This window comes from Gallinula chloropus (assembly GCF_964237585.1).
Source record: "Gallinula chloropus genome assembly, chromosome: 9".
Taxonomy (NCBI): Eukaryota; Metazoa; Chordata; class Aves; order Gruiformes; family Rallidae; genus Gallinula; species Gallinula chloropus.
In genome coordinates, this window is record NC_140094.1 from 18,298,968 (window position 1) to 18,323,911 (window position 24,944).

The window sequence follows — 24,944 nt, forward strand, 5'->3', positions numbered from 1 at the left end:
CGCTGGCTGTCAGTCCGGCTGGGTGTGCGGTCAGGCACCCACTGACACAGCCCAGCGCTGGGAATGATGAGGTGCTGACTCTGCCCAGCAGCCCCCAGGGTGGGCCAAAGGCCCCTCAGGACCCCAGCCATGAGCAGCACTGCGGCCGTGGCCAAGCTGTCTGTGCTATGGAGACACAGGCAGGGATGAGTAGGGAAGCACGGCAATAACAGTGGTGGGGGGGTCAGAAACACATCCCAAAGGTCTGCACTGGGGCAGCCACCAGGTCCCTGCCATCCCTGAGCCGGGGCCAAGCTCTTCCCCTGGCCCCTGCACGCTCCTCACCTTGTCATCCGCAGGGATCTGCCCCCACAGCCCCCCTGCCATAGCCCTGTGCTCCTGCATGGGGTGGGGGGTCCCAGACAAGCTGGACCCAGGGTGGGCAGCACAGCTAGGGGGCTGCAGGAGGACTGGGACGAGCATTGCCGGCCCCGAAGGGCTGGATTAAAGGCCAACCTCAAGCCCCACGCGTGGGCAGTGCCATGGCAGAGCCCCGTGCCAGGGAGGGTGTCTGACGGTGGTGGTGGGTCCCCAGTTCTGTGACGGGCAGAGGGTGGGGAGGACATAGGACACCCAAGCATCGTGCCCGGCATGGTGGGTGCCCATCCTGCCAGCATTCCCCAGGGCTTTGCAGCCTCTCACTTGTAAATCCTCCCCGGCTGCCCCCGGATCAGCCCGGCTTAGCACCAGTGCTGGTGCGGGCACTGGGTGTGGGGGCAGCCCAGGTGCTGGGTGCAGTGGAGGGACAGACGCAGTCGCACCCTGACGGCTACATCTGCTCCCAGCAACATCCTCTCCCTGCACCCTCCGTGTCCTGCCTGGGGTGGGCACCCACTGGGGTGGGCTCCCCAGGGAGGGTCCCCCCACTCATCCCTGCCATGGGAGCAGTGCCAGCCCCTCCAGCCCCAAACCATCCTGCATCCTACTTTCCCCCAAGACTGATAAAAAAGCTGGAGAAACTGGGGAAACTGGGAGCAGCCCCAAAACCAGCACTGCTGCATGGGGTGACTCAAGCGACCACCAGCCCAGCCCTCATGAAAGACCCCAGCCCTCTCCCCACAGCACGCATCCTGCACCCAACACTCCCGCATCCCCCCAGGATCCCCGGGGATGCTCCTGAGGAAGAGAAGCCCTGACCCCGTGCCAGCCCCGCAGCACAGCGTTACCTGGTGTGGGTACATGCTGGGGGCCGTGCGGAGCATTGCAGCTGGGGAGGGGTGGGAGGAGCGGCAAAGCCCCCAGCACCCGGGCCAGCAGCCGCGGCCCCAGCGCCAGCACCCGGACCCTCACCCCCCGGCAGCAGTGGTTGATGAGCCGCAGGTGGACGCTGACCTTGGTTTTAATCTTTACCAGGCACTTCACCATGGCGGCACCGGCAGCGACCGGCCTGGCCCACGGCACACGGGGACTGTGAGGGGCCGCGGGGACGGCTCCTCGCCCGCTGACGCAAGCAGGGCTGGTGCTGCTGGCCCCGGGGCCAGGGTTATTTTGGGCTCCCTCATTTCCACAGCGCAGAGCTGGGGTGAGAGGGAAGAAAAGCAGCTGGTGGCAGGGCACGAGCTGCCGGGACAGGGGTGGTGCTGGAGCCGGTGCCAGCTCCGTGGCAGTTATTGTGGGAAGGTATTTAATACTCGCAGAGGTGGGGGGAGGGGGGGATGGGGTGCTCACCCTGGCCAGGGCAGAGGGGTGACCCCTCTGCAGCTCCAGGCGTGCTCCCACCCCAGCATGTGGCACAGACAGCACCCTTGGGCTCCTTCGCTGGGTGTAAATCCCTCTCCTGCTGCCAGGGACCTGTCCTTGGGCAGGCAGCATCTCCACACCCTGTCCCTGCCTGGATGCCGGGCAGCAGGGTCGGTGCTGCTGTGCTGGGGAAGGGGCTGCCCCACAGCCTGCCCATGAGTGGGGCAGGACTGTGGGGTGCACCCGGCCCCAAGCCCCCAGGCACCCCCGTTCACCTCCCAGTTTTCTCACCTTCTGTACATCTTCATGTGGCATTGACATCACCCACCATGCACAAGCTATTTGTCACCCCAGTGTCACCAGTAGTCACACGCTGCTGTCACCACCGGGTACAACAGCCCTGGCCCCCAGCCCTGTGGGGCAGCTCCAGGGCTGATCTCAGCCCTCTGCCAACCCTCCTTCCCAGGGACATCCCACCCACACACCATGCACAGCACTGACCCTGGCAGTGGGGGGGTCCCAGGCTCCCTGCCACAGGCTGGCACTGGTGCAGCCGGGCAGACCAGACATTTCTGCAGGCAAGGCTTGGCACTGGCAGCTCCTCTGTGGGGGACAAGTTCTTTGGCAGAGCAGCTTGTTCCCATGCACAGTGGCTGTCATGACACCTGGCTCTGCCAGGCTCTGTTGCACCTCTGGCCCCAGCCACTGAAGATCTGGTGCTGCCAAGCTGCACTGTAAGGCCCTGGGAACACAGCTGGGACCTTCCCCACCCCCACGTCCCCACCCCAGCATCAGAGGCTACAAGATTCATGTGTGTGTGGGCACATGTTCATGTATGTGGGTGCACAGGTGAGTGTGTGCCCAGCGCTGGGGCTGTGTGGGTCCCACACCCCGGCAGCAACAGGGAGAGCTGCCCGTGCCCTACCTTCCATGATGGAGATGTGCACGGCTCTCCTGCGGGTGCGGGGCACGCTGCTCAGCCGGGGGCCGTGGGTGATGGAGGGGCAGCTCCGGCTCGGCACCAGCCCTGCCCTGGGGATGAGAATGGGGATGGTGTCAGCGCCCTGGCGGGTGTCAGAGCCCTGGACACACCTCCATCCCTCCACTGTCCCGGGCAGCCGGGTACCGAGCACCTGGCGGGCTCCGGTGCCGCGGGCTGCACCCCGCCGTGCCAGCGCTGCCCGGCTCTTACCGGTGAATCTCGGGGGGCTCCCGCTTGATCTTGGCGCTGGACTCCATCACCTCCTTCGCAACGCGGCCACTGCAGGCAGGGGAAGGACAGCAGCCTGAGGGTGTGATGGCCACACCAGCCCCGAGCTGCCCCCACGGCACAGCCTGGTCCCCTCCCCATGCCCACGGGCTGGTGGGTGGCTCTGCCACGGCGCATGGGAAAGCAGAAATATTTGCTGAAGATCAGGGAAGAGCAGGGAGGGGCTGAGCTGACCATGCTTCTCCTGGCACGAGGTGCTGGGAACCCTGGGGTCACCCTGCTCTGGGGTGGGACACACTATGGGTGTGGAGGGTGGCACGGGGGATGTGCTGGGTGGGGGGTCTCATCCTGCAGAGATGTGACATCCCAGGTCCAGGCTCCTGCTCCAGGGCCAATAAGGAGCAACACCCCCCAGGGACTGTGGAGATTCCTTTCACTCCCTGTTCTCAAACCCCGAAGGCCACAGTCTTCTTCCCTCCTCCACCCCCAGCCCTCTGAAAGTCACAGAATCAAGAATCCCAGACTGGGGGGGTGGTGGCAGGGACCTCTGGAGATCCCCCAGTCCCACCCCAAAGAGCAGGATCCCCTTGAGCAGGCTACACAGGACAGCACCCAGGCTCATGGGGTCTCTGGAGGTGGAGGCTCCCCCACCTCCCTGGGCAGCCTGGCCCAGGGCTCTGCCACCCTCCCAGCAGAGAGGTTCCTTTAATCTGCTGTGCTGGAGCGAGGGAGCAGAGCTGTGCCACAGAGAAGGAAGCAGTGAGAGCCCCAGCAAGGCAGCAGTGCTGCCATGGGAGGATGTCCAGTGACAGGAGGACCCAGCAAGTCCTCAGACCGCAGCAGCCCGGAGCTGCCCCCCCCAGCACACCCAGAGCACATCCCAGAGCACACCAACAGCATTTACCTGTATCGGAACCGGCTGCCCTTAAAGAACAAGTTGCTGCTGGACACAGTCCGGACCTGGCTCGACTTCTCCAACCTGGGGAACAGCATCATGAGCTGGGTGAGCATCCTGCGCCGCTGGCCTGGCGCTGAGCACCCTGGCAGGGCACCAGTGACGGGCACTGGTTGCTCTGGTGATGCTCTCAGCATCCTCCCCATCAGAGGGAGGGAGCTGCGTGCTGCCAACAGCAGCCAGGCTGAACCCCACGAGCAAAGCCCTGGAGATGTGACACAGCTGCTGGGGTGGCATCAGCTCTCAGGACACGAGTGCCTGGATCACCCCAGCAGCACCCTGCAGCATGTCCTGCCAGGGTGGGAGCATCGCCCAGCCTGTGCCAGGGGCTGCAGCTCACACCGGGTCCCCCAGGGCCTCCAGCAAGCACCCCACACCCGAGCTGCCAGGAGCCAAATCTCTCCATGGGGCTAAAGCCTCCAGGACCTCTCCATCACAGGGGTGTAGGATCCATCCCATCCCCAGCCCCTGGGGCCAGTCCAGCGGGCAGAACCTCTGGGAGGGCTGGTCCCATCTCCTCCTCATCCCTGAGCCGGTCCCTCACCCCAATGGGCGCCCAGCAGCCCCTCTGCCCAGCCCACAGGCCACTTCACGATCCCCCAGCAATATCCTGACGTGATTAATCAGAGGGAGATTTGTAAAGCAATATGGCAATTGCATTTCATGTTAAGCTAATGAGGAGTGAAGCCCGCTGATTGCAGGGCTGATTGCAGTATTCCCAGGGTGGATACAGCATACGCTGCATCTCGCTGATTAGAATAAAACTCATTACCCAGCACAAAGCTGCCTATTTTTAAGTACAACGGGAGGGGATGGTGAAACCCAACAGCTCTGCCTGGCACCTCCCCGGCCCTGACTGGCACCTCCCTGGCTCTGCCTGGCACCTCCCCGGTGTTTCGGCACAGCCAGTCCTCCACTTCTCCCCTTCTCCTCCACAACCCTTCCCTGCAGCCCCATTAACCCGAGGGGCAGAAGGCTGCCTCCATCGCCATGTCCTGGGGAGCCCAGAGCTCCTGGTGAAGGGGAAAACCTTCCCTGTCCTCCCCAGGCAGTGGGTCCCATCACCTGGGTGTGATGCCCAGCCCTGAGGTCCCGCAATGCCAGGCAGTGGCTGTGATGGTCCTTCGAGCCACCTTCTCCAGCACCCTGGCTTTCACTGCAGCCCAGCCTGTGCAGCCCCTCCCCAGCCCCCCAAATATTTCCCATCTTGGTCCCAACGGCTGGAAGCAGATGGTTTGGGAAGGGTTTAACATTCCCCATGAAGAAGCAGGTTCTGCCCCTGCACCCCAGGGCACCAGCTGCACCTCAGCAGGGATTTGAGCACAAGAGCCAGCGCGGGGGCACTGGGACAGGGGACAGGCTGTGGTGACAGCCAGTGCCTGAGTGCCAGTTCCTGGACCGAGCCCTCAGGCAGGGACCATGTGGGGCAGCACAGACCCCCGGGGGATGCAGACCCCACTGTGGTGCCCAGCACTCACTTGTAGAAGGCCTGGTTTTCGATGCCACACTTCCAGAGGTGTTTGCAGGCTTCCGGTGTCGGCGCAAAGTACGTGAGAACAATCTTCTTCTCCTGAGGGAGGAAGATGAGGAGTTGGCAGGGGAACAGGCAAGAGGAGCCCACACCAGGAGTGTGGAACAGGGCTGGAGCAGCTGGAGCTGGAAAGCGGCGCTGACACGGGCCAGACCCTCCTCCTGAGCCCACTGCAATGCTGGGAGGCACAGGAGCACCCACCGGCACCCCGGCACAGCACCTCACACGAGGGATGGGTGCTGCTGCCCTGCCACCCCCTCCTCTGCCTTCCCTTCCTTTGCAAGTCTCCAGAAACACATTTACCCAAAAACCCCCCCACTATTGGCTGCTCAAGGGGGAATTTCAGCCCGAGATTTTCCAGCTGCTTTTTCACACCACAATAACCCCACACGCAGCACGTGGCTGCGGTGAGAAGCTGCTGGAGCTGCCAGGCGCTGCACTGGAGCCCCAGCACGGCACAACTGGGGCTGACCCCATATCGTGGGTGCTAACTCCCAGAGCAGGGTGCCAGCAGGAGCAGGGAGGTGACCCCAGCACTGCCATCAGCATGGCAGGGAAGGGGCTAAAGCGAGGGGCTCGGGAAGCGCGGTGCCAAGGGGAGGGACTCACCTCCTTCTGGCTCACGTACAGGTAGAAAGTCTTCCCTTCGAACTTCATTTTGGTCACCTCGTTCCTGAAAGGACATGGACAGGCAGGTGAGCGGCCCCTGGCAGGCACAGCCCTGGACATGGGCATGCTGGGGGCTGCAGGACATGGGCTGGGGGTTTCGGGGTGGATGTGGGTGCTTTCAGTCCCAGGGATGGTGAGAGGAGCCCTGGTGCAGAACCCAACAGCCGGGCAGGGGAATGCCCTGGGGTGAAGCTGATGGTCAGTGGGGCATCCCAGACTCATCCCATAGTCACGGGACCCTGTCACACAGGCACTGGCCAGGTGGCAATGCCATCAGTGGCAGGGACACCATCCAGGAGGTGACACACAGCGCGATGGGGTTCAGAGGGGCTGGGGCAGGTCCAGGGGACTCAGCCAGCACATGGACAGCACAGGTTAACATACACAAATGTGGAAAATAAGAAATCTGGGGGCAACAGTGCAAACAGGGAGCACAGAGCTCTTGGGGGAGCCCCAGTGCATATGGACCAGGAGCTTAGGGGCCCGTGGAGCTGGCACCCAGCGTATGGCTGCAGCTGGGCAGAGCAGGAAGGGACCCGCTGAGAGCACACGGCTCTGCTCAGCGCTGCTCTCACCATCCCAGGATGGTCCTGCTGCCCCAGCAGCACAGCAGCTGCATGGCACGGGGAAGAGGAACTGGCTGCTCCTCTGTTTTGGGGACACGAGCGTGGAAGCGCACGGGTGTGTTGGTGTGAGGGTACAGGGTGGGTTTTCCAGCTGCCGCAGCATCACTCACCCCCACATCCCCTGCTCAGACCCCATCCCGGCTCAGATGTGGGCTCTGAGTGCAGGTACCAGCCTTCCACACGTGCACATCACCCAGCACAAGCACCCAGGGAAAGCACCTGGCGTTGGGATCACCCCCGCACCCCTTCCATAGGAGCTCACCCGAGCACCCCCCAAATGCCCCAGGGTAACACGGGGGGCTCACCAACGCCTCCCCACCACACCATGAGCCCCACAGGAGCAGACACAAGCCAACTGGTGTGGCTCCCAGGGTGGTGCCAGGGCAGGGACTCACCATTTGATGAAGTGGACTCTCTTGTTTCCCTGCAGAACCACGAAGCCAAAGGGAGTGAAGGCCAAAAACGCCGCGTTCCCCGACACGTCCTGGAAGGAACCAGCAATTCCTCAGTGAAACGTCCCTGAGCTGGCACAGCTCACAGACCAGCGGCGACCCTGGCACTAAGGCAGCAGTGATGCAGACCCCTCTGTGCCATCTCTGCCATGGGATGCTCCTGGGAGGTTCACCAGGACCATGACATCCTGTGCCCACAGCAGAACCCGCAGCCACATCACGGGGCAGCAGCACCGGCGGCATTGATGAGGAGACACCGTGCCACAGCTCCCAGCCATCCCATCGGCTCCCCGGGGAGGAGCAGAGGCAGTGCCCACCAACCCTTTCCCTAACCATTAATCCAGGGAAGGGTAGAACCCCGTTACATGTGGCTCCCTTGGAGCCCCGCACAGCCAGTGCAGCTGGGCGGCACCGAGGCAGTTTAAGACCAATAATTACTGTCATTTACAGAGCCAGGCAGTGGTTTAACTTAATCATAATGTCTAGACTCCAGGGAAGTGATCATTAACTGCACTGGGATGCAGGGAAAAACAAACAGCCACGCTGAATCTTAAGGATACGAGGGGACAGTTGCAGCCACTCAGTGATTGTTGAGTTCACCCAGAGTTTTATTTGGCTGGCAGATGCTTGGGCGGCTCCCGAAGGATGCTGGCTTCAGGGGAAGCTGCACACCAGGCTTGGGGCTCTCTGGAGCACCAGGCAGGAGCAGCAGGCAAGGGATTTTACTGAGGTGGTTACAGAGGAAGGATTTCTGTTTGGTGCTTATGATGCCCTGGTACCGGTGAGAGCCAGAGGCTGAAGGTCAGGGAAGCATCTCACCTTGCACGGGTGGGGGTCAACCCCGTAGGTCTCCAGAGTCTGGGCTTTCCTGAGGAAGTTCAGCTCTGAAGTAGCCGGTGTCTGCCCGCTGCAGGGGAAAAGGGGAGAGGAAGGGATGTTCCCTGGAAGACGTGAGTGGGAGCATCAGCCCTTGGCTATGGGGCTTCTGCTAACAGCAAGTGGCATCACTCAGGGCACATCCCCACTACGCTAGTTAGCCCAGTCCATGGGCAGCAGGAGCCCAGCACTGACCCCCAGTGCTGAACCCCAACACCAATCCCCAGCACCAGTTCCCAGCGCTGACCCCCAGCACCAATTCCCAGTGCTGACCCCCAGTGCTGAACCCCAACACCAATCCCCAACACCAACCCCCAGCAGCAATTCCCAGTGCCAACCCTCAGTGCCAACCCCCACCCTTTCTTCTCCCGCCAGCCTGGCCTATCCCAGGACACGCTGCACCAGCAGCTCTGGGAAGACCCAAAGCTCAGGAGCATCCACAAAACTTGTGGCCGAGCCCCCAATGCGCCGTGTGGGCATTTCCTGGGGGGAGTTTGTGGGGCAGGAGGTGGTGGCTGTAAGGGCACAGCTCTGCTGTGTTTTGGGGGGTTCAAACCACACGTCATCCCTGGTGACCAGCACACAGCCATTGGGTGGGGATGTGGTGCTGGAAACACAGCTGGAGCCATGGGATGGGGGGTCAGCTGATGGTTGCTCACCCCTCATGTCCTAAGGCAGGAGGGTAGGTGGCAGGAGGGATCTCTGGGGGATGGGGGCTGGTTACCATCCCCATCCCACCAGGGAGGATCAGGGACCCCCCTAGATTGTGCCCACAGCCAGGAGCAGGAAAAACCCCTCAGCCCCCCCGGGGAAGGGGTTTGGGGCTCATTCTGCTGATGTGGGGATGTGCTGCAACCCTGTAAGCCCCACACACCCTGCTTTCCCAAATCCATGATTTTCCTGTTACAGAGCTGCCTGGAGCACTGCTGGCTCCTGGCTGGACCCAAAGCCCACAGCAGGGAGGGCTCATCCCATTGAAGTCCCCGGGCAGGGATAAAAACCAGCCAAGCATCAGTGATCACGACACCGTACCCACCTCAGCTCCGACTTGTGGATCTCCGCAATCTTCCTCTCCAGCTTCTCCGAGTGCTTGGGGAAGAACTGGAACTTGGAGCTGTAGCCTTCCGGGTGCTTCCCCGGGTCGTAGTCCCCGATCTCAGCTGGGGGTGGAGACAGAGCTGGTGAGGAGCAGCACCGCGACGCGGGCGGCAGGGTGCACCCCCATCCCGACAGTGCCCTGCCACGGGGTGTGGGGTCGGGGCTCAGGGCATCCCCGGAACGCTGCTCCCACCAGCATCATTTGTAAGGCATTAACTGCATCCCATTAACAGCACCGTTTGCTGGGGAATCACCAGGCAGCAGATGGTCACTGTCCCCAATTCATGAATTGCCTCAGCCCCCCGAAGCTGCGCTGGGTCTGTGAGACAGCAGCTCCTCAGCCCCAGCACCCCGGGAGACCCCCAGGCATCCCACCCCTCGCCCTGTGGGTGCCAAGACACCTGGAAAAGTCACAGTGAGCTGCAAATCCATAAGCTGACATTGAGCAAAGCTCCATCCCCCTCCTCCCCACCCAGGGGGGTGCTGTGGGGTGATCACCGGGACGGGGAGGGACTGACCTTCCTCCCCACAAACACCCGGAAAACCCACTTCCAGCCCAGGGAAGCAGCGAGCACAGTGACAGGTCTGTGCTTCAGCGGCCCCAGCACCGTGGCCGGAGTGCAGACGAGCGGATTTCAGAGCCGATTTCAGAGCTCTCCCCTCGGGGCGCCGGCGCAGCTCCGCTCCCTCTCCCAGGCCCCCGCGGTCGCCGCTGCCATCTCGCTGCAGCACAGCTCTGCAGCTGGAGCCTCCCGCGGGGATTCCCAGCAATCCGCAGCCTCCCGCCGCCGGGGATGAAAGGACCTCGCTCTCCTTTAATTCCCCCAGCCCCAGCTCCTAAGTGAGACGGAGACCTTGCATCCCTTCTCATCTCTCCTGCTTGGAGCTCTGAAGGAGGGGACATTGGGAAATAGCTCAAAAATCCTCCAGAGCTGAAATGTATCTTTTTTTCATCACTGGGAGCATCTCCTCAGCTCATCCTGGAGACACAACTGCAGGCACCGGGGGCTGCAGAGAGGGGCCCCGGCGCCGCATCACGCTGAGCAGCAGCCTGGGGCAGGCAGCCCACTCACATGCCCAGCATTGTGGTGCTCACGATGCCAAGGGGCTTTTCCAACACGCTGGTACCACTCAGCTCCTCCAAACAGCCCCAAGGTCCTCGCTGAGCACCCAGGCACTGTGCCTCGCCGAGCAGATGCCAGTGCCACAGGCAGCAGAGGCAAGAGCAGGCAGAGCCAGCAGGAATGTGGGCAGGAGGGCAAAGCAGGCAGGAGGGTGCAGAGGTTTTCCTGCCTCAGTGCTTCTGCCATGGGTGAGACCCCCCCCAGACCCCAACCCTCGCCCTCCCCTAGCCCCGTGCCGCTTGGCACCAGCACGGTTGTGACACGTGAGCCCCACATGGGCAGGGTGATGTTTGGATTCTGGGTGCAGTGATCTGCTGTAAGTGAAATGATGCCACCAGTACTCAGCACGAGAAGCAAACCTCCCCTGTCCCAAATACCTTGAAGGATGTAGGCAGCCAACAAGGCAGCGTCCGACGTCTTGCAGAGCAGGCGGCCGTGGTAGAGATCCCTTTTGATCTGCAGGAAGACTAAATACCTGGGGACAGGAGGGAGAGCACGTTTATTAAGCAAAGTTTAAATTACCTAAACAGGTGAATTAGAAGTGGAAAACCTGCCACGAGATGCTGGCACTGGGATTGTCTCCGGGCAGCCTGAGAGGAGCGAACACACACTCATTACCCGGCACTTCCCTGGCCGTGGGGGCTCAGCTCTGCACATCCAGCCCCAGCTCCGGGGCTGCGCCTGAGCCGAGGGCTGATGAAGGTCTGCCCCGACCCGGGTGCCCACCAGCTGCTGGCAGAGACTCCCTGGGCACAGAGACACTGGGATGCGTGTTCCCACCCGGGAAACCATGGAGAAGGGGGAACTCAAAGACAGGGAGGTGCTGGTCCCCTCCACCCACTGCCCCTGGCATCCCTGTGATGCTTCACTCTGTTGTGGTGCCCAAACACAACTGCAACCGCTCCAGCCCATCACGAGGTCGCCAGGTCTGAGGTGCCCAGGGATGATGCTCTGAGGGGGGTGTTACAGGCTGGAGCCCACCAAGGACCACCGTGCTCCCCAGTCCTGCAGCTGTGACCAGCAGCTCAGCTTCCCCTGACCCGAGCAGCTCCTTCCCCAAAGTTCTGCATCCTTCCAGCTCTCTGCATACACACCCACTTCCCTGCTCCAACAACTACATCACCCACAGCGCTCATCCAACTCCCTGCACCAAGGATAAACCATACTGGGAAACTGCAGAGCCCAGTGAATGGGAACCTACAGAGCAATCAGGGCTGAGCCAGGTGGCAGCGCTGGGGAAGCCTCATAAAACACAACTCACAGAGAGAGGGAACAACGTGGGAACCGGGGAGCTCGGGAATGGGTTCAAATGATCAGGATCACACCCTGCAACACCTCAGTCACCCCCTGTTCTTCAAGACCGTGTTTATCATGAGACAAACTGGTATTGTTCAGAGATTAAAGAGAAATCCAGATATTCCAGTGCACTCAGAAATCCCTGCTCCAGTTACACAGGGAAGGTCTATGGGGCTGAGCTGGTTTCCCTATGCCTTGGGAATACCCCTGGGAGGGGGCAAGGTGCCTCATAGAGTGTTGTTAAGGATAGGAAATTATTTCTGAGCTTGGACTGGGTCCAACCCCCAGCCCCAGCCCCAATGCTGCCTGGTCCAGCTCCATCCCCCCAGCTCCATCCCAAAAAGCTGTCAGGTCCAGCTCCATGCCTCCCTCTCCATCCCCCAGCCCATTCCCAGATGCTGCCTGGTCCAGCTCCATGCCCCCATCCCCATGCTGCCTGGTCCAGCTCCCACCCTCCAAGGGCAAACCTGTGACCCGCATTTCAATTCCCCTCACTGTGCTTAACAACTGCAGATGTTTGCTAATCTCTGATTAAAGAGAAGAAATACAATTAACATATTGTATGCACAGCTTAATGCCTACAGAATAGCTGTCCTTACTCAGAGGATGCTTTTGGCCGTTCCACATTCAAATTAAGGCCTGAGGCTGCAGTGCTGGGAGTAAATGTAAAATCTGCAGAGTAAATAAATGCCTCTTGAGTGAAACAGGGAGCTGGATCCTGTGAAACTGCTATAAGGCACTTCCATGGGGCCCCTGTGATGTGCTGGTGGGAAAGAAACCCACCCATCCTGCCCAAGAAAGCTGATGCCAGCACACAGCTTGGCAGCAGGACAGACTGCTGCTCCAGACATACAGCCACAAGCGTGCACAGGGCTCCTTACAAAGCCTCTCCTCCTCACCCCCAGCTCCTGCCTCAGGTCAGGCTGGAACCTTCTCAGGGTTCCAAACAGCATTCCTTTCGGGACTGGGTCGTGTCCCCCGACTGGGGTCCTTTCCAGACTGGGTCCTGTGACACTCAGCACCGCTTCCCACCCAGCACAGCCCGAAACCAGCACCAAACCCAAGTGCCAAGCCGAGCCCAGGCACATCCCGAGCCGGCTGCACAGCAGAGCCCAGCCATCCCCTCCCATCCACGGCCTGCAGAACAGACTGAAAACCCCAAGAATTAAACCCTGGAATACATTCAGCTCTGTCAGTGAAGCCTGCTGGATGCTCAGTGTGCTTAGCACAGACCCCAGCTATTCACAGGGAATATCTAAAGGCAGTGGGGCTGGGATGGGCAGAGGGATTTGGGGTGGCACGGTTGGGGTGCTGTGACCGAGCCACGTGCGTGACGGGTCCATCTGCCACTGTCTGATGGGTGTTCAGGGCCAAGGCATCGGGGTCCTGCAGCTCTCTGTGGGTATCAGGAGATATCCAGCCTGCTTGGAGAGATTGGGAGAAGCTGGGTGACTCCTGTCCCTGGTTTTACGGGCTGCCCAGTGCCTGCAGCACCTCCCAACATCCCCAGCAGCCAGCTGCCAGCGGGGCAAGGGCTCCTGCCCTGGGCTGGGGGGTACAGTGGGGTGCCTATGCCACCGCACCGCTCCTCCTCACAGGGAGAAGGGAATAAAACCAGGCTTCATGAAGACAACTCGGAACTGTTTGTGGCAATATTGGGAAAAAGATTCCGGGGGGAAAAAGCAGAAGCCTTCAGCAAAGGTGCTGCCCTGAGCAGCAGTGAGCCGATGCTCCAGCCACGGCAGGCACAGGGGCTGTGTGCTCTGGAGATGCACAGTCCCATCCGGCTTTCCAAAGCTGCTGTGATTCTCCCTGAGTGCTCTCTGTGTCCTTCCTTCCGGCAGGAAGAGCGGCACGAAGAGCCCCTAAAGATAGAAACTCGGGAGAGGCGCTGTCAGCTTTCTGCATGGCAGCCTGTCACCCGCTTCTCCCCGCGCCCCTTACGTAAAAGGGACGGGGCTCGTTCCTTCCAGGGGTCAGTGAGGGGACTGGGGACACTCAAACCCTTCCTGGCAGAGCACACACACTGAGCCAAGCTGGAGATGCGCTGTGGCAGTAGCACAGACACCCAACTCAGCAGCAGAAGCAGAGATCGGACTCTTGCAGCTGAGGGGCTGCCCCTGCTCAGCACCCCCCATCCCATAGGGGCTGAGGTGGGGGCTTCTGTCTGGGAGGGGAGGTTTGGGAGAGCTGGAGGGAAGGGATGTGCCTGGCGCAGCCCAGGAATGGTCCCGCGTTGGCAGGATGGTACCGAAGCCGTGATGGATGAGGGGATGAGCAGGGCTGGACTCAGCACAAGCTGTTGGGTTTGGCCTCAAGACGAGTGCTCCCGGCTGGGCACACCGGCTCCACACACTCACAGAGCATGGACCAGCATCTCCCCTATCAGATGCATCTGGGTTGGTTGGGGAATCCAACCAGAGCTGCTCTCCCTTGGCACCCACGCAGCCCACGTGTTCCTGCCTTGGCCGAGTCCCGGCTGCCCGGTGCCTGCTGGTGCGGGGTGCCCGGTCCCTGCGTGCCAGGGTCTGGATCTTACCTGGTGATCTCCTCCTTGAGCGCAGCGGGGTCGGTGGGATAAAACTTCACACGGAAGCACATGGTGAAGGGAGGCTGGGCTGCGGAGAGAACAGCGATGCTGCCGTCACCACGGGACGGGGCTGGCCTGCTCCCTCCTCCCAAATAACCCCGCTCGAGGTATCAGGTATCAACAGGGGTCTCAGCTGCCCTCCCCGTTAACCCAAACACACCCTTGGTGAGGAGGCACGAGAGGGGCATGGGGCTGGGGGGCAGACATCCCCAGGGGAGCCGTGGGGAAGCACCAGCAGCACCCTCTGCCAGCCCAGCACCCTGCTGCCTGCTCGCTGTGCCGGCACCGGTGAAACTCCTTTGCTCCCCCCCTCATTTCTGCCCCGTGCCCCTATGCCAGGGCTGGTGGCTGGCTCTGACTGTGGGGGACCAGGGGGAAGCACCCCACCTGCCACCCAGGCAAAGCTGAAAAGGCTGATAACAGGAGATGTGCTGGGATGGAGCCCAGAGGGGATAGTGGGGGGCAAAATGGAAATACACCTAAAAAAGGGAACGCACCCAGGATGTCAGCACACAGAGATACTCACCCCGCATCTGCTTCACCACTGACTTGGTGAATTCCAGCCAATGCTGAAAGGGAAAGGGAGAAGGAAAGGAGGAAAAAGGAAAGGGAAGCAGCTCAGTCACAAGTACTTTCACTCGACAGCAGGGATTCTTCCAGGCAACACTGAAGAAGCCTGAAGCCCCCTCCCCTGGTTGAAATAAAACCCCATGTGCAGCACAGGCGTGAGCTGCACGGCAGTGTCAGAGGGGGCTGCAGCCCATTCATCTGTCCTGGAGCCGAGGGAGGCTCCTAAGCCCCAGCGCCCCCACCTGATGTCTCTTTCTCTGCAGAGAGCCCTGGCTCTGGTGGAAGAGGCAGAGCAGGGGGTGGTCTCCCCAGGGTGCTTGGGGTGGGGGGGGCTGTGAGTAGCTGCTCTTCCCACGGGCAAAACAACAATCTGTCACGGTGCCCACAAACCCTGGCTTGTCCCCAGCAGCGTGGCAGGGGGGAGGATCTCTGGGGGGAGCTCCCCATCACTGCCTAAACTGGGTCTCATTGCACCCCCTCGCCTGGCACCCCAGTTCCCAGCCACAGCAGTGAGGACAAGTCTGACCCCCCCCAGCACGAGGTCTCACCCGTTGCTTGTCGGGGTCCACAAACCGAATGCCGAAGTAGTCCTTCTCCAGCAGGTTCAGGTGGTGGCACAGGAGGTCGAACAGGTACTGGCCCTTGGCATCTCTCTGCAAGACAAGGAAACTCATTCAGAGTGGGGGGGGCTGCAGGGCTGGGGGAAGGGTCTGAACCTTGGAATGTGGCTCATTCTGAAAATGAAATCTGGTGGTGCAACACCCACCAACCCTCCTGGTGCTTCACCAGGAGAAAGCATCTCCCACCCACCTGAGGGCAGCCCCACAGCAGCCAGGAGCAGGACCCCGCAGGAGCAGAACCCCCCACCACACCAGTCCCCATCCCCACCCAGGGACCCACAGCTTGTGCCAGGGCAGGATGCTGGGGCTGCCCGGGGCTGGGCAGGACACTGCAGCATCCCCAGAACAGCAACCGCCCCACACACGGCCCCAGTGCCCCAAACACCCAGGGCATTCTAAAGGCATATGGAAAACTGTGCCCAAGGTGGGACCCCGCTGGGGAATCACCCTGGAGCACAGGGCAGAGTGAAGTGCCAGGAGGGGAAGCTGTGAATTTGGGGTCTGCAGCCCTGGGGAAGGGCAGGACCTTGGTTTAGCTTTAAAAATCAGATCTCAGAGTGCCTGGCCCACAGGCTGCTCCAGCCCCACCCCACACACACGTGCAGCACCAGCGATGGGGGAGTTTAACAGCTGGGAACTGGGTGCCTTGGCAGTGCAGCAAGGTCACAGCTTTGCTGCCATCGTCACCCTGCTGTGCTGGCACCCTGGCACAGGTCACATCAGCTCAGTGCTCCTGCTCCCTCCCAGTGCCATTCAACACCTTCCCTGGGCTGGCACTACAGCGTGGGGACTGCACTGACCCACCTAGGTACAGCATCTTTCTGCTGCTGGGCTTCCAGGAGAAATCCTTCCCCCTTCCTTGTCCCTGGGCCATCACTGCAGCCATGGCAGGGGCACTCCACACATCTCCACTTTCTCCAGGACCAGCCCACCCTGACAGACCCCGCTCAGGACCCTCTGGGACCTGATTTATCAGGAGTGGGGCTCACCCAGACCACACACATCCGTGACACTCACCTCGGTGCCGCAGGAGTTTCACCACCCAGACACTCCACATCCCGCTCCAACATTTTGCTTGTGGACACGAACCCCCCCTACATCCCCTTTACACCCCAATAACTGGTGAACCTCTGCTCAGTGGGGCCATGGAAGATCCGTCCCAGGGCAGCAGCTCTGTGCAGAGCAGAGCTGTGAGGTGCAGCACTTGCTGCAAGCAGGATCCTCTCTGGCTGGGTCAGGTTCAGGGCCAAATTCTGTTTCTGAAAAGCTTTATCCCCACACTGCTGTCCTGAGAACCCCAGCCAGGGCCAGGGAGGGAGAGGAGGCAAAAGTCTTCGGACTCCTAAACCTGTCTCTGTCTCTATGGCAGCACAAAGGGCACAGGGCTGCTGGGGATGCTCTGGCAGGATCTGGTCCTGCCTGCTGCCAGCCCTGCCTGGGCTCTCTGCCCTGCCAGCCCTCTGGCACACTCTGGGGTGTGCAGAAGGGATGGAGCTCGGTGCTGCACGATGGGGGAGCGGCTTTACAGAGCTGCTGCGTCTCCACAGATCAAAGGCTGCTCCTGACAGCCCACGCTGTCTCCCTCAGCTAACACAGGTTTTCCTGTTCCCCGACAAACAGCTGTAACACAGGCATTATCAGATCAAATAACCCCCCAGCAGACACAGCCCTGCGAGGGGGGAACCCTGCAGCCTGGCACAGCCCGCTCTGGGGCTCGGCACGGTGTGACAGATGCCCCTGTGTCTCACACCAACACGGCTCCGGTTCGGGAGCCACGGAGCTGAGGCTGTGATAAGGCAGCTGCCAAGACAAGCTGCCCTCAGTGCCTGGCAGGCAGCAGCAAGGAGACTCAGCACAGAGACCCCCAGGCTGTGCTGCCACCGGAGCAGCAGCCAGCCCGGCTCCCAGGGCACAAGCCCAGCCTTCGCCAGCCGATGCCGTCCTGCTCGCCTGGCTGCTGCAGCACTGGCCCTCGGCCAGCAGCCACTGGCTGATGGAGCATCTCGGGCAGCCACACATGGAGTCAGTGGGAGAATCAGCTGGAAAGGGATGGGAGATGCAGGGGGTGCAGCACCCACTCCAGGCCCAACAGAAGATGGGAAGGATGGACAGTGCCTGAACCAAGGGTGGGCAGCCCCGGAGCCAGGTAGGGGGGAAGACACCAGTGCTGCCCAGCAGAACTGGTCACAGACAATGGGCTCAAAGCCATCACAGACATGAAGCCTCCTTAGAAAATCACAGCATCAGACTGGGCTGGGCGGGACCCCAAGGATCACAGAGCTCCAACCCCCTGCCACAGGCAGGGCCACCAACCTCCAGGTCTGGATCTACACAAGGCTGCCCAGGGCCCCATCCTACCTGACCATAAACACCCCCAGGGACGGGGCATCCATCCCCTCTCTGGTCAGCCAGTTCCAGCCCCTCACCACTTTCTCTGTAAAGAATTTCCCCCTGATATCTAATCTAACCCTTCCCTCCTTCAGCTGGCCACAGTGCCCTGACCCTCTGCCCTGGAGCAGTCACAGTCAGAGCCCCCAGCCCTCCCCTCTCTGGGAGCCCAGCTCTGCACTCCCAGCACCGGCACGGTGATCTCCCCAAAATACCTGGAGATGGAGAAGAGGATCCATCAGCTGCCCCCCAGGTCCAGCCCTGCGGCCCCAGAGCTGTCTGAAGCCATGGGCTGATCTGCACAGCCCAGCAGCCCTGGGAGCAAGCCCTTGCTCTCCCCTTCTTCACCCCTCACCTGCACAGCGCTCCGAGGGTGCAGGGCTACAGGCACCTGCTCCCGTCCCCACACCGCTCCCCACTCCTCCCTGGGCTGCTCCTTTGTGAGCCAGAGTATGGATTGAGGTGCTGAACCTGGGGGAGTGTGGCCTAGATCGTGCTTTATTAATAGGCTAATTGAGTCTCTGTGCATCATCCATCACTGTCAAACCCGAGCGCTGCTGGTACAGGCTGTGTGCCCGCTCAGGTACAAGGGCACGGACAGGAACAAGGAGACTGCCTGCACCCATCCTCCTCTTCCTCCCTTAAGCAGGCTGGCCTTTGCTCCTTAAACCTACCTCATCACGGAGCTTGGAAAGGGCCAAACTGCAGCAGCAGCCTCTGAGCAGCAGAGCAGATGCCCGAGAGCCTGGTGAGTGGTGGGGACACCGGAGCTCCCCAGTATGGAATTGACAACAAACAGTGATGTCAGCTTCTTCCTGTGGGAAGGAGTCCTGAGCTCGAGGGTCTCCTCACCCCTGAAATTGGTTTGTAGGGATCATCCCCAGGCTCTTCCCTCTGCCCCTTCCCGTGCTCCAAGCTGGGATGCACAGCGGCTGCATGCTGCCCTCTGAGAGCTCAGCACCAAGAAATCCCAGCGAAGGACAAATCAAACATCATCATCACCATCATCATCATCACCACCACCATCATCATCACCATCACACACCCCCACATCCCAACCAGCAGAATGTGTTGGAAGTGTAACAGCGCAAACGGCACAACGGGAGGAACGCTTCTCTTTGATCTCCCTAACTTCAATTAAACAGACTCTAAATTAATCATTACGAGTGTGTCTTTCAGGAAATTATCTGAGCTGCCCTCACCCATCCCCAGTTAAGAGATCTGCCTACTGCCCAACGCCAGCTTAAATCTCTGCGTGTTCCCACCAAACAAGCCCCGTGTCTCTGAGGTCCAAACCTCTCCAAGGGTGCAGCAGCCTTACAGAGAGCCGGGTGCTGGCTGCACCATGGGGAACGCCGTGTGCCAACCTCACCTGCGCCGTGTTCCGGTGGGAAGAGCTGCTCATGGCTTTGCTCTGCCATGCTTGGAAGCACAGGGAGCCGGAGCGAAGCAGAGCTCAGGGCTGGATGCTGTGGGATGCTGTGTTACAGCATCTATTCCCATCGGCCCACCCAGCAGAACACCAGGGAGCGTTCCCGGTGATGGTGGCATGCGGAGCTGAGGCTGTGCCATGGAGGATGACACGGGCTGCTGGCACTCCAGGTTGCACCACACCGAATTGTTCCCAGTCCCTGATTTCACCTGGTCATGTGCTAAAGGAGGCAAAGGCTCAGACGGATGCGCTGGGCTCAGGTAGACAACTGCGGCCCCTAACTCACTCTCCTGCATGGTCCCCAGCCGTGCTGGGCATCACCCCAAGGCATGAGTGTAACCCTGAGGGTTTCAGTGCTGCAGGGCAGTGTGGGGTGATGCTGCTGTAGCAGATGGACATCCCCCAGCTCAGCCCCTGCATCCTCCCCCAAGCCCAATCCTGGTCAAGGGCTCTGGGACCAGATCTCCTGGCACTCCCATTCCTACAGGGAGCCCCCAGCACAGCCCAGCACCCCGGCTCAGCCCCACAGGACCTCTGTGGGTGGGGTTTTGGGGACAGACTTGGGACAAGACCAACGGGGGCTGCATCCTGCTGCCACAGGAGCAAGGAGCAGTGCTGGCACCGGGAATCCATCGCTGCTGGTGCTGCTGCTCAGCAGAGCACGTCAGAACCAGTGGCCCCACAGCATCTCTACAAGGTACCTGAGGAGCATTAACATGTCAGCCACAGCTTAACAGGGAGATTTATGTGCACTGCTCAGGGAGGAGGCCCAGGGAACGAGCTCTTCCAGGGAGTTTTATGATCCCTCCTTACAGTGCTGTGCTGGTGGCAGGGAGATCCTGACGGGATTTTCCAGCACAAATGCTCCTGACCCATGGCTCTGTGCCCTGAACCTCACCATGCCAAGGACTGGGGGTGTCTGCTCTTCAACAGAGCCAAACTTCAGCTGAGCCACATCCAGCCCCAGACCCACAGCACGGACACGAGGGATCCCCTGGTTCCCTTCCCAGCATGGGGCAGAGGAGCCCAGTGCCATGCTGAGCAAGAGCATCCATGAAGTGTCCAGAGATGAAAAGTGCAGAACAGTGATGTTTGGCACCTGCTGGAGCACAGGGAGTTTTCACACCACAGTTCAAAACAGAACCAAGGCTTCTGTGGGGAGCTGAGCGCCACCAGCACTATCAAACAGAACAATCCCAGATGATTTTTAAAGTTTAAGAAGATTAAACTAACCTGGCGTTCTTAGCTGCTCTAAGCTCCTCAGCCAAAATTAGGGTCATCCGCAGCTAGGGAAAAAAAAAAGGAAAAAAATAGGAAAAAAAGGGGAGATTTCAAAGCAGCAGCACATGTGCTGAGGAACAGCTCCAGGCAGGAGTGCTCCCCATCCCACTGGGTCCCCAGCAGCACGTCCACACACCCCAGCCATGCTCTGGAGAGGGCAGGGGGTGGCTCTATGCTGCAGGATGAGACCCCAGCCCGTCCTACAGCCTCACCTGTGGACATGGGCACAGAGCTGGGGTTTGCACCACTCGCCGTGTGCCGTGACGGCTTTATTTGGCTCCAGGGTCTCAGTCAGGCATTGTGCAGCCCTGAGCACAAAGCCAGCTAAAGGCACAGCCCTCCTGCACCAGCCCCAGCACAGCTGCTGCCCAAACCTGCCAGAGCAGCGAGGCCACTTCCACATAAAGCTGGGCACAAGGAGCCCCCTCGGCTGGGTCCAGCCAATGGCTCCGTGCATGGGGCATTACACCAGCTGCAAAAGCCCAGCAGCAAACCCAAATCATGCTTCCTGTGAGGGCACAGTGTCAGCTGGGTACCACATACTCACTCAAGCATCATGATGCCCAGCTATCTCAGGGCACAGGACATCTCCAGAAACCCCAGCAGGCAGGTAGGGTCTTCCCATCTCCCACAGTGAGCTCACACCGCACGCTCAGGGATCAGAACCAGCCCCTGGTCCTGCACCAACCCAGCTCCTCACAAAGGTCCTGGCTGAGGGGATGATGGCGGGGAGAGCCCACCAAAGCACAAGGAGCTTCAGCGAGCAGCTGGTGCCCCCAACCACCACACTGACTTCACAGCTACGGCTTCATGAAGCCAGCAAGCAGGAGCTGTGGTCACAGGGAGATGGGGGAAGAGTATTACTCCAGAGAGAAGGATGGAGCCAGGAATGAATGTCCGAGCAGAGCAGCTCAATGGCTCTGCTGCACCTCATCCCACCCACCACAGAGAGCCATCCAGCACCATCCCAAACCATGGAACAGCTGTTCCCCCTCCCAAGATCACTCCGAACCACCCAACAGATTCCCTCTTCCTTCCCACGTGAGAATTTGGTGTTCCCCTCCACACACCCTGCAGAACCTTTCCTCACCGTGCCAGCCCTGGGGCTCTGGCAGCACACCAGTGGGGAGGTACCACGACAGGGCTCCAGTGGCTCAGAGCCCAGAGCAGCTGAGTTCTTGGCCCCAGTGCCTGAGCAGGGCTAGATCTTCCCCACAGACATGGCCAAAAGAGTCCAGAGAGGAGCAGGAGTGCAGCTGAATAGGGACACCAATGAGCAGCAGCACCCCAAGCCTGGGGGCTGAGGGAGCCCAACTGGTCCCAGGGCTGCAGAGAACAATGCTTGCCTGCAGCAGCACTGGACCCCAGCCCACGCTGATGCTGGCAGTGCTGGAGCTGAAGCTGTGAATCCCCCCACAGCCACCCTGGGGATTAAGGGCAGAAATAGCAGCAGTTGGGGGCAGCACCTTCCTGCACGGTTCTGTTTGGAAATCTCATGGTGGGGCTGCCCATCCCTCCCGGCTCCCTGAGCCTCAGAGGAGATTAGTTTTACAGGAAACCATCAAAAAAAAAAAAAATGTCTATTTTACAAAGTGAAGTTTAAGCTTAATTCTCTTTGGCAGCAGCATCCGAGCCGGGAGAGATCAAAGACCCACCAGCCCCACTGCCAACACGAGGAGATTTTCCTGAGCAATTTGATGGCAATAGTGGGATTTAAAAGCTTCATTTTCAGAACTCAGCATTGTACAGTGTGAGCTCTGGATTCATCATCCCTCAGCAAAGCTAACGCTGGGTGTGCAGGCAGGACAGACCCCTCCACACCAGCAGCTTGCTCGGCCCCAAAGGGAACTGGTGCCTGAACTGAACTGCCAGGCAAGGGGGAAACAGGCAAAAATACACCCAGAATATTCATTTCCAGAGCAGGAAGAAGCAGCTCTGAGAGCTGGGGTGATGCCTGGAGCAGAGTGCTTGAGGCTGTACTGGGGTGCATTACCTGGAAGACTGCAGGGGCACAGGGGCTGCAGGGGGATAGGGGCAGCCTCTGAGGGTCCCTACCAGTGTTGGTTGGGTGGTCCTGAGGGGGACAAGGGGACAGCACGGTCCCTGATGGGGCAGAGGGCCAGGCACCATGCACCCTCACAGCCCCCTTCCCCTGCAGCAGTCCCTCCTGGCCCCACAGCCCCCCAGCATTACGGTTATTGCTGATGCACTCACTCTGCATATGCTGGGTGCCCCCCAGGACATGTGTGGCCGGGCTGCACAGCACCAGGACCCCACCACAGTGATGTCACTCAGCCCACCCGTGACACCTCTGCCTCACACATGTGAACTCAGCATGGCAGGAGCTCAAACCTCCCTCCCAGAAATGGCTTCATCACACCACAGACCCTCGGTGTCATTAAGCAGCCCCAGGAGATGCTCTGGGAGCCGTGGGGGAACTGAGGACGGCAGGAGAGCGTCTGGGAAGGGTCCCTGGGCTTCTGAGAGCACACAGCAGGGAGGAGCCCTGAGCACGAGGAGAGGGGTGAGCACAGCCACCCTTCCAGCCAGACCTCAACCAGTGCCCAGTGCCATGGTGATGCTGGTCCCACCGCAGCAACCAAGAAGGGATGGAGAGATGAGGACCAGAGTGGGATGAATTTTCCTGGAGGGACACCGTGGATGGCTTCCAGAGGGTGGGGGAAAAGGAAGATAAAGGGGAAGACTCAGACCAGGGACACACAGATGCCAAGGGCAAGGTGCTGGGGTCACACTGCTGCCCAGCCCAAATGAGACCCAGGCCACCAAGCCTCCTGGCACATCCAAACGACTGGCTCTCTGCAATACCCATTCAGCAGAGCTGCTCACAGCAGCTGAGTCGCCCAAAGAGCCAACAGCAGCAGCAAGCAAGCAGCAAAAAGGGAAACACAGAGTGCTCCCACCAGAGCCCACTGGAGATGTGGCTGGAGCCCATGGTTACCGTGCCCCCCAAAGAGCCTGGGAGGAAGGAGAAGGGTTTTACATAGCACTGTAATCCTGTGGTATTTATAGCCTGAGCATTTCAGCACTAATTCCCGGTGAGCTGTAATCCCCCTTCCTCGCTGACACGGAGATTTCTGGCTTTGAGGCTTCTCTGGGCAGTTTGCTCCAGAAGTTTTAAGGCTTTTTGAGCAGGGAAGTTCCTAACGCAGTGACACAGGGAGCCTTGGCTCTGGATTACCCACTCCTGGGTTTGAGTCACTGGCAGGTTTTAAAGTGCCAGTTTAAAAGAGCCTCTCTCCATGGCTCTCCATCACTGAGTGTCTATCCAAATGTTTCTGCTTCCATTTAGGGAAGAGTCTACCACGGGGTGGGAAGTTTTCTTGACAGCTCTGCGCCCCCATGGCTCTTGGAAGACTCTCTCTGTCCTTCCCCCTTTCCCCACACAGCCCAGCACCAGCACTGCAGCTCCCCTGGCACCCTCCCCACAGCACTGGGACTGTCTCAGCTTGGAGCAGGATGGTGCTGGAAGTGGAGCAGAGACCAGCACAGCACCTCACTGTCTGACCCTCCTTATCTCCCTCCAACACCCATGGCGTTACCCGCAGACCATCGCTGCCCATCCAGTCAGTGGCTCTTCATCACCAGCAGCACCATTTGCTCCATCCATCCCAACATCAGGCAGGACAAGGCAGGATGTTCCCCTCTGCCAGTCATGACCTGGAGTGACACCAGCCTTGCCAGTGTCACATGGGTCCTGGCACAGAGCCTCCAGACGATGTGTGAAGCATCCTCCAGCTCCAAAGGCAGCTCTGGAGCAATCCCTGATGTCCCAGTGACTGATGACACGTCACCTTACATTTTGCTACCATGTAAGTGTTATGAATTAAATTCAGGCTTTATAGCACTGTAATTCAGGGGCATTGAAAACCTCTCTCCATAAAACCAGATTGGTTTTCCCAATAACTCAGCTCCCTTCTGTCATCTGTGCTGCTGGAGCGGCTCCACACGTGCTCTTGTTTAAATTGGCCCCTCTTCCACCAGCACACCAAGTGTTCTTGGAGCCACTAACTCTGGTTTGTTTTACTTGGAGGCGAATGGGCACGCTCAGGGAATCACCCGATGCTGGATGCTGCCCTGGCAGACACAAGCCCTGCTCACTGCGTGCAAGGGATGCTCCCGACACACGGGGTGCTGTTTGCAGCACACAGGAACTCCAACGGCTGCAGCAGCAGCTGCACAGCCGAGGGAACAGCCCCAGCACCCGGCTTTGCTTCCCCAATAGCACAGCCACACTTCCAAACTCAGCCCAGGAGCAGCCAAGCCTCAGCCATCTCCCATCTGCAGAGCAGCACCCAATGCTGCAGAGCTGGTGCCAAGAGCTGCTGCACCCCAAGTTTTGCATTTGTACCCAGAGTCACGCTGGCACCCTGGCACCCCAGGAACCGCTCCCCAGACCCAGCTCCCACACTCCCATGGGATGCAGCTGAGTACCCTCCAGCCTCAGTAAAGCCTGGTCAGACCTCACACAACCAAGAGGCCACTTGCC

General features: G+C 60.1%; 1 protein-coding gene across 2 annotated transcripts in view; it reads right to left on the reverse strand.

Annotated features, from left to right (window-relative positions):
* The window catches only part of FRMD5 (FERM domain containing 5), a gene marked incomplete at both ends in the record, with an annotated part of 63,361 nt that overhangs the window by 781 nt on the left and 37,636 nt on the right, over positions 1-24,944 (reverse strand). The window contains 12 exons of one of the 2 annotated variants that reach the window (XM_084268322.1): positions 2,645-2,751; positions 2,912-2,980; positions 3,834-3,908; positions 5,363-5,454; positions 6,025-6,088; positions 7,106-7,194; positions 7,982-8,069; positions 9,075-9,198; positions 10,638-10,735; positions 14,096-14,174; positions 14,673-14,715; positions 15,265-15,369. In XM_084268322.1, the coding sequence (XP_084124448.1) occupies positions 2,645-2,751; positions 2,912-2,980; positions 3,834-3,908; positions 5,363-5,454; positions 6,025-6,088; positions 7,106-7,194; positions 7,982-8,069; positions 9,075-9,198; positions 10,638-10,735; positions 14,096-14,174; positions 14,673-14,715; positions 15,265-15,369 (1,033 nt within the window). The remainder of the gene's footprint in view (positions 1-2,644; positions 2,752-2,911; positions 2,981-3,833; positions 3,909-5,362; positions 5,455-6,024; positions 6,089-7,105; positions 7,195-7,981; positions 8,070-9,074; positions 9,199-10,637; positions 10,736-14,095; positions 14,175-14,672; positions 14,716-15,264; positions 15,370-24,944) is intronic. The other variant, XM_084268323.1, reaches the window with a different exon arrangement.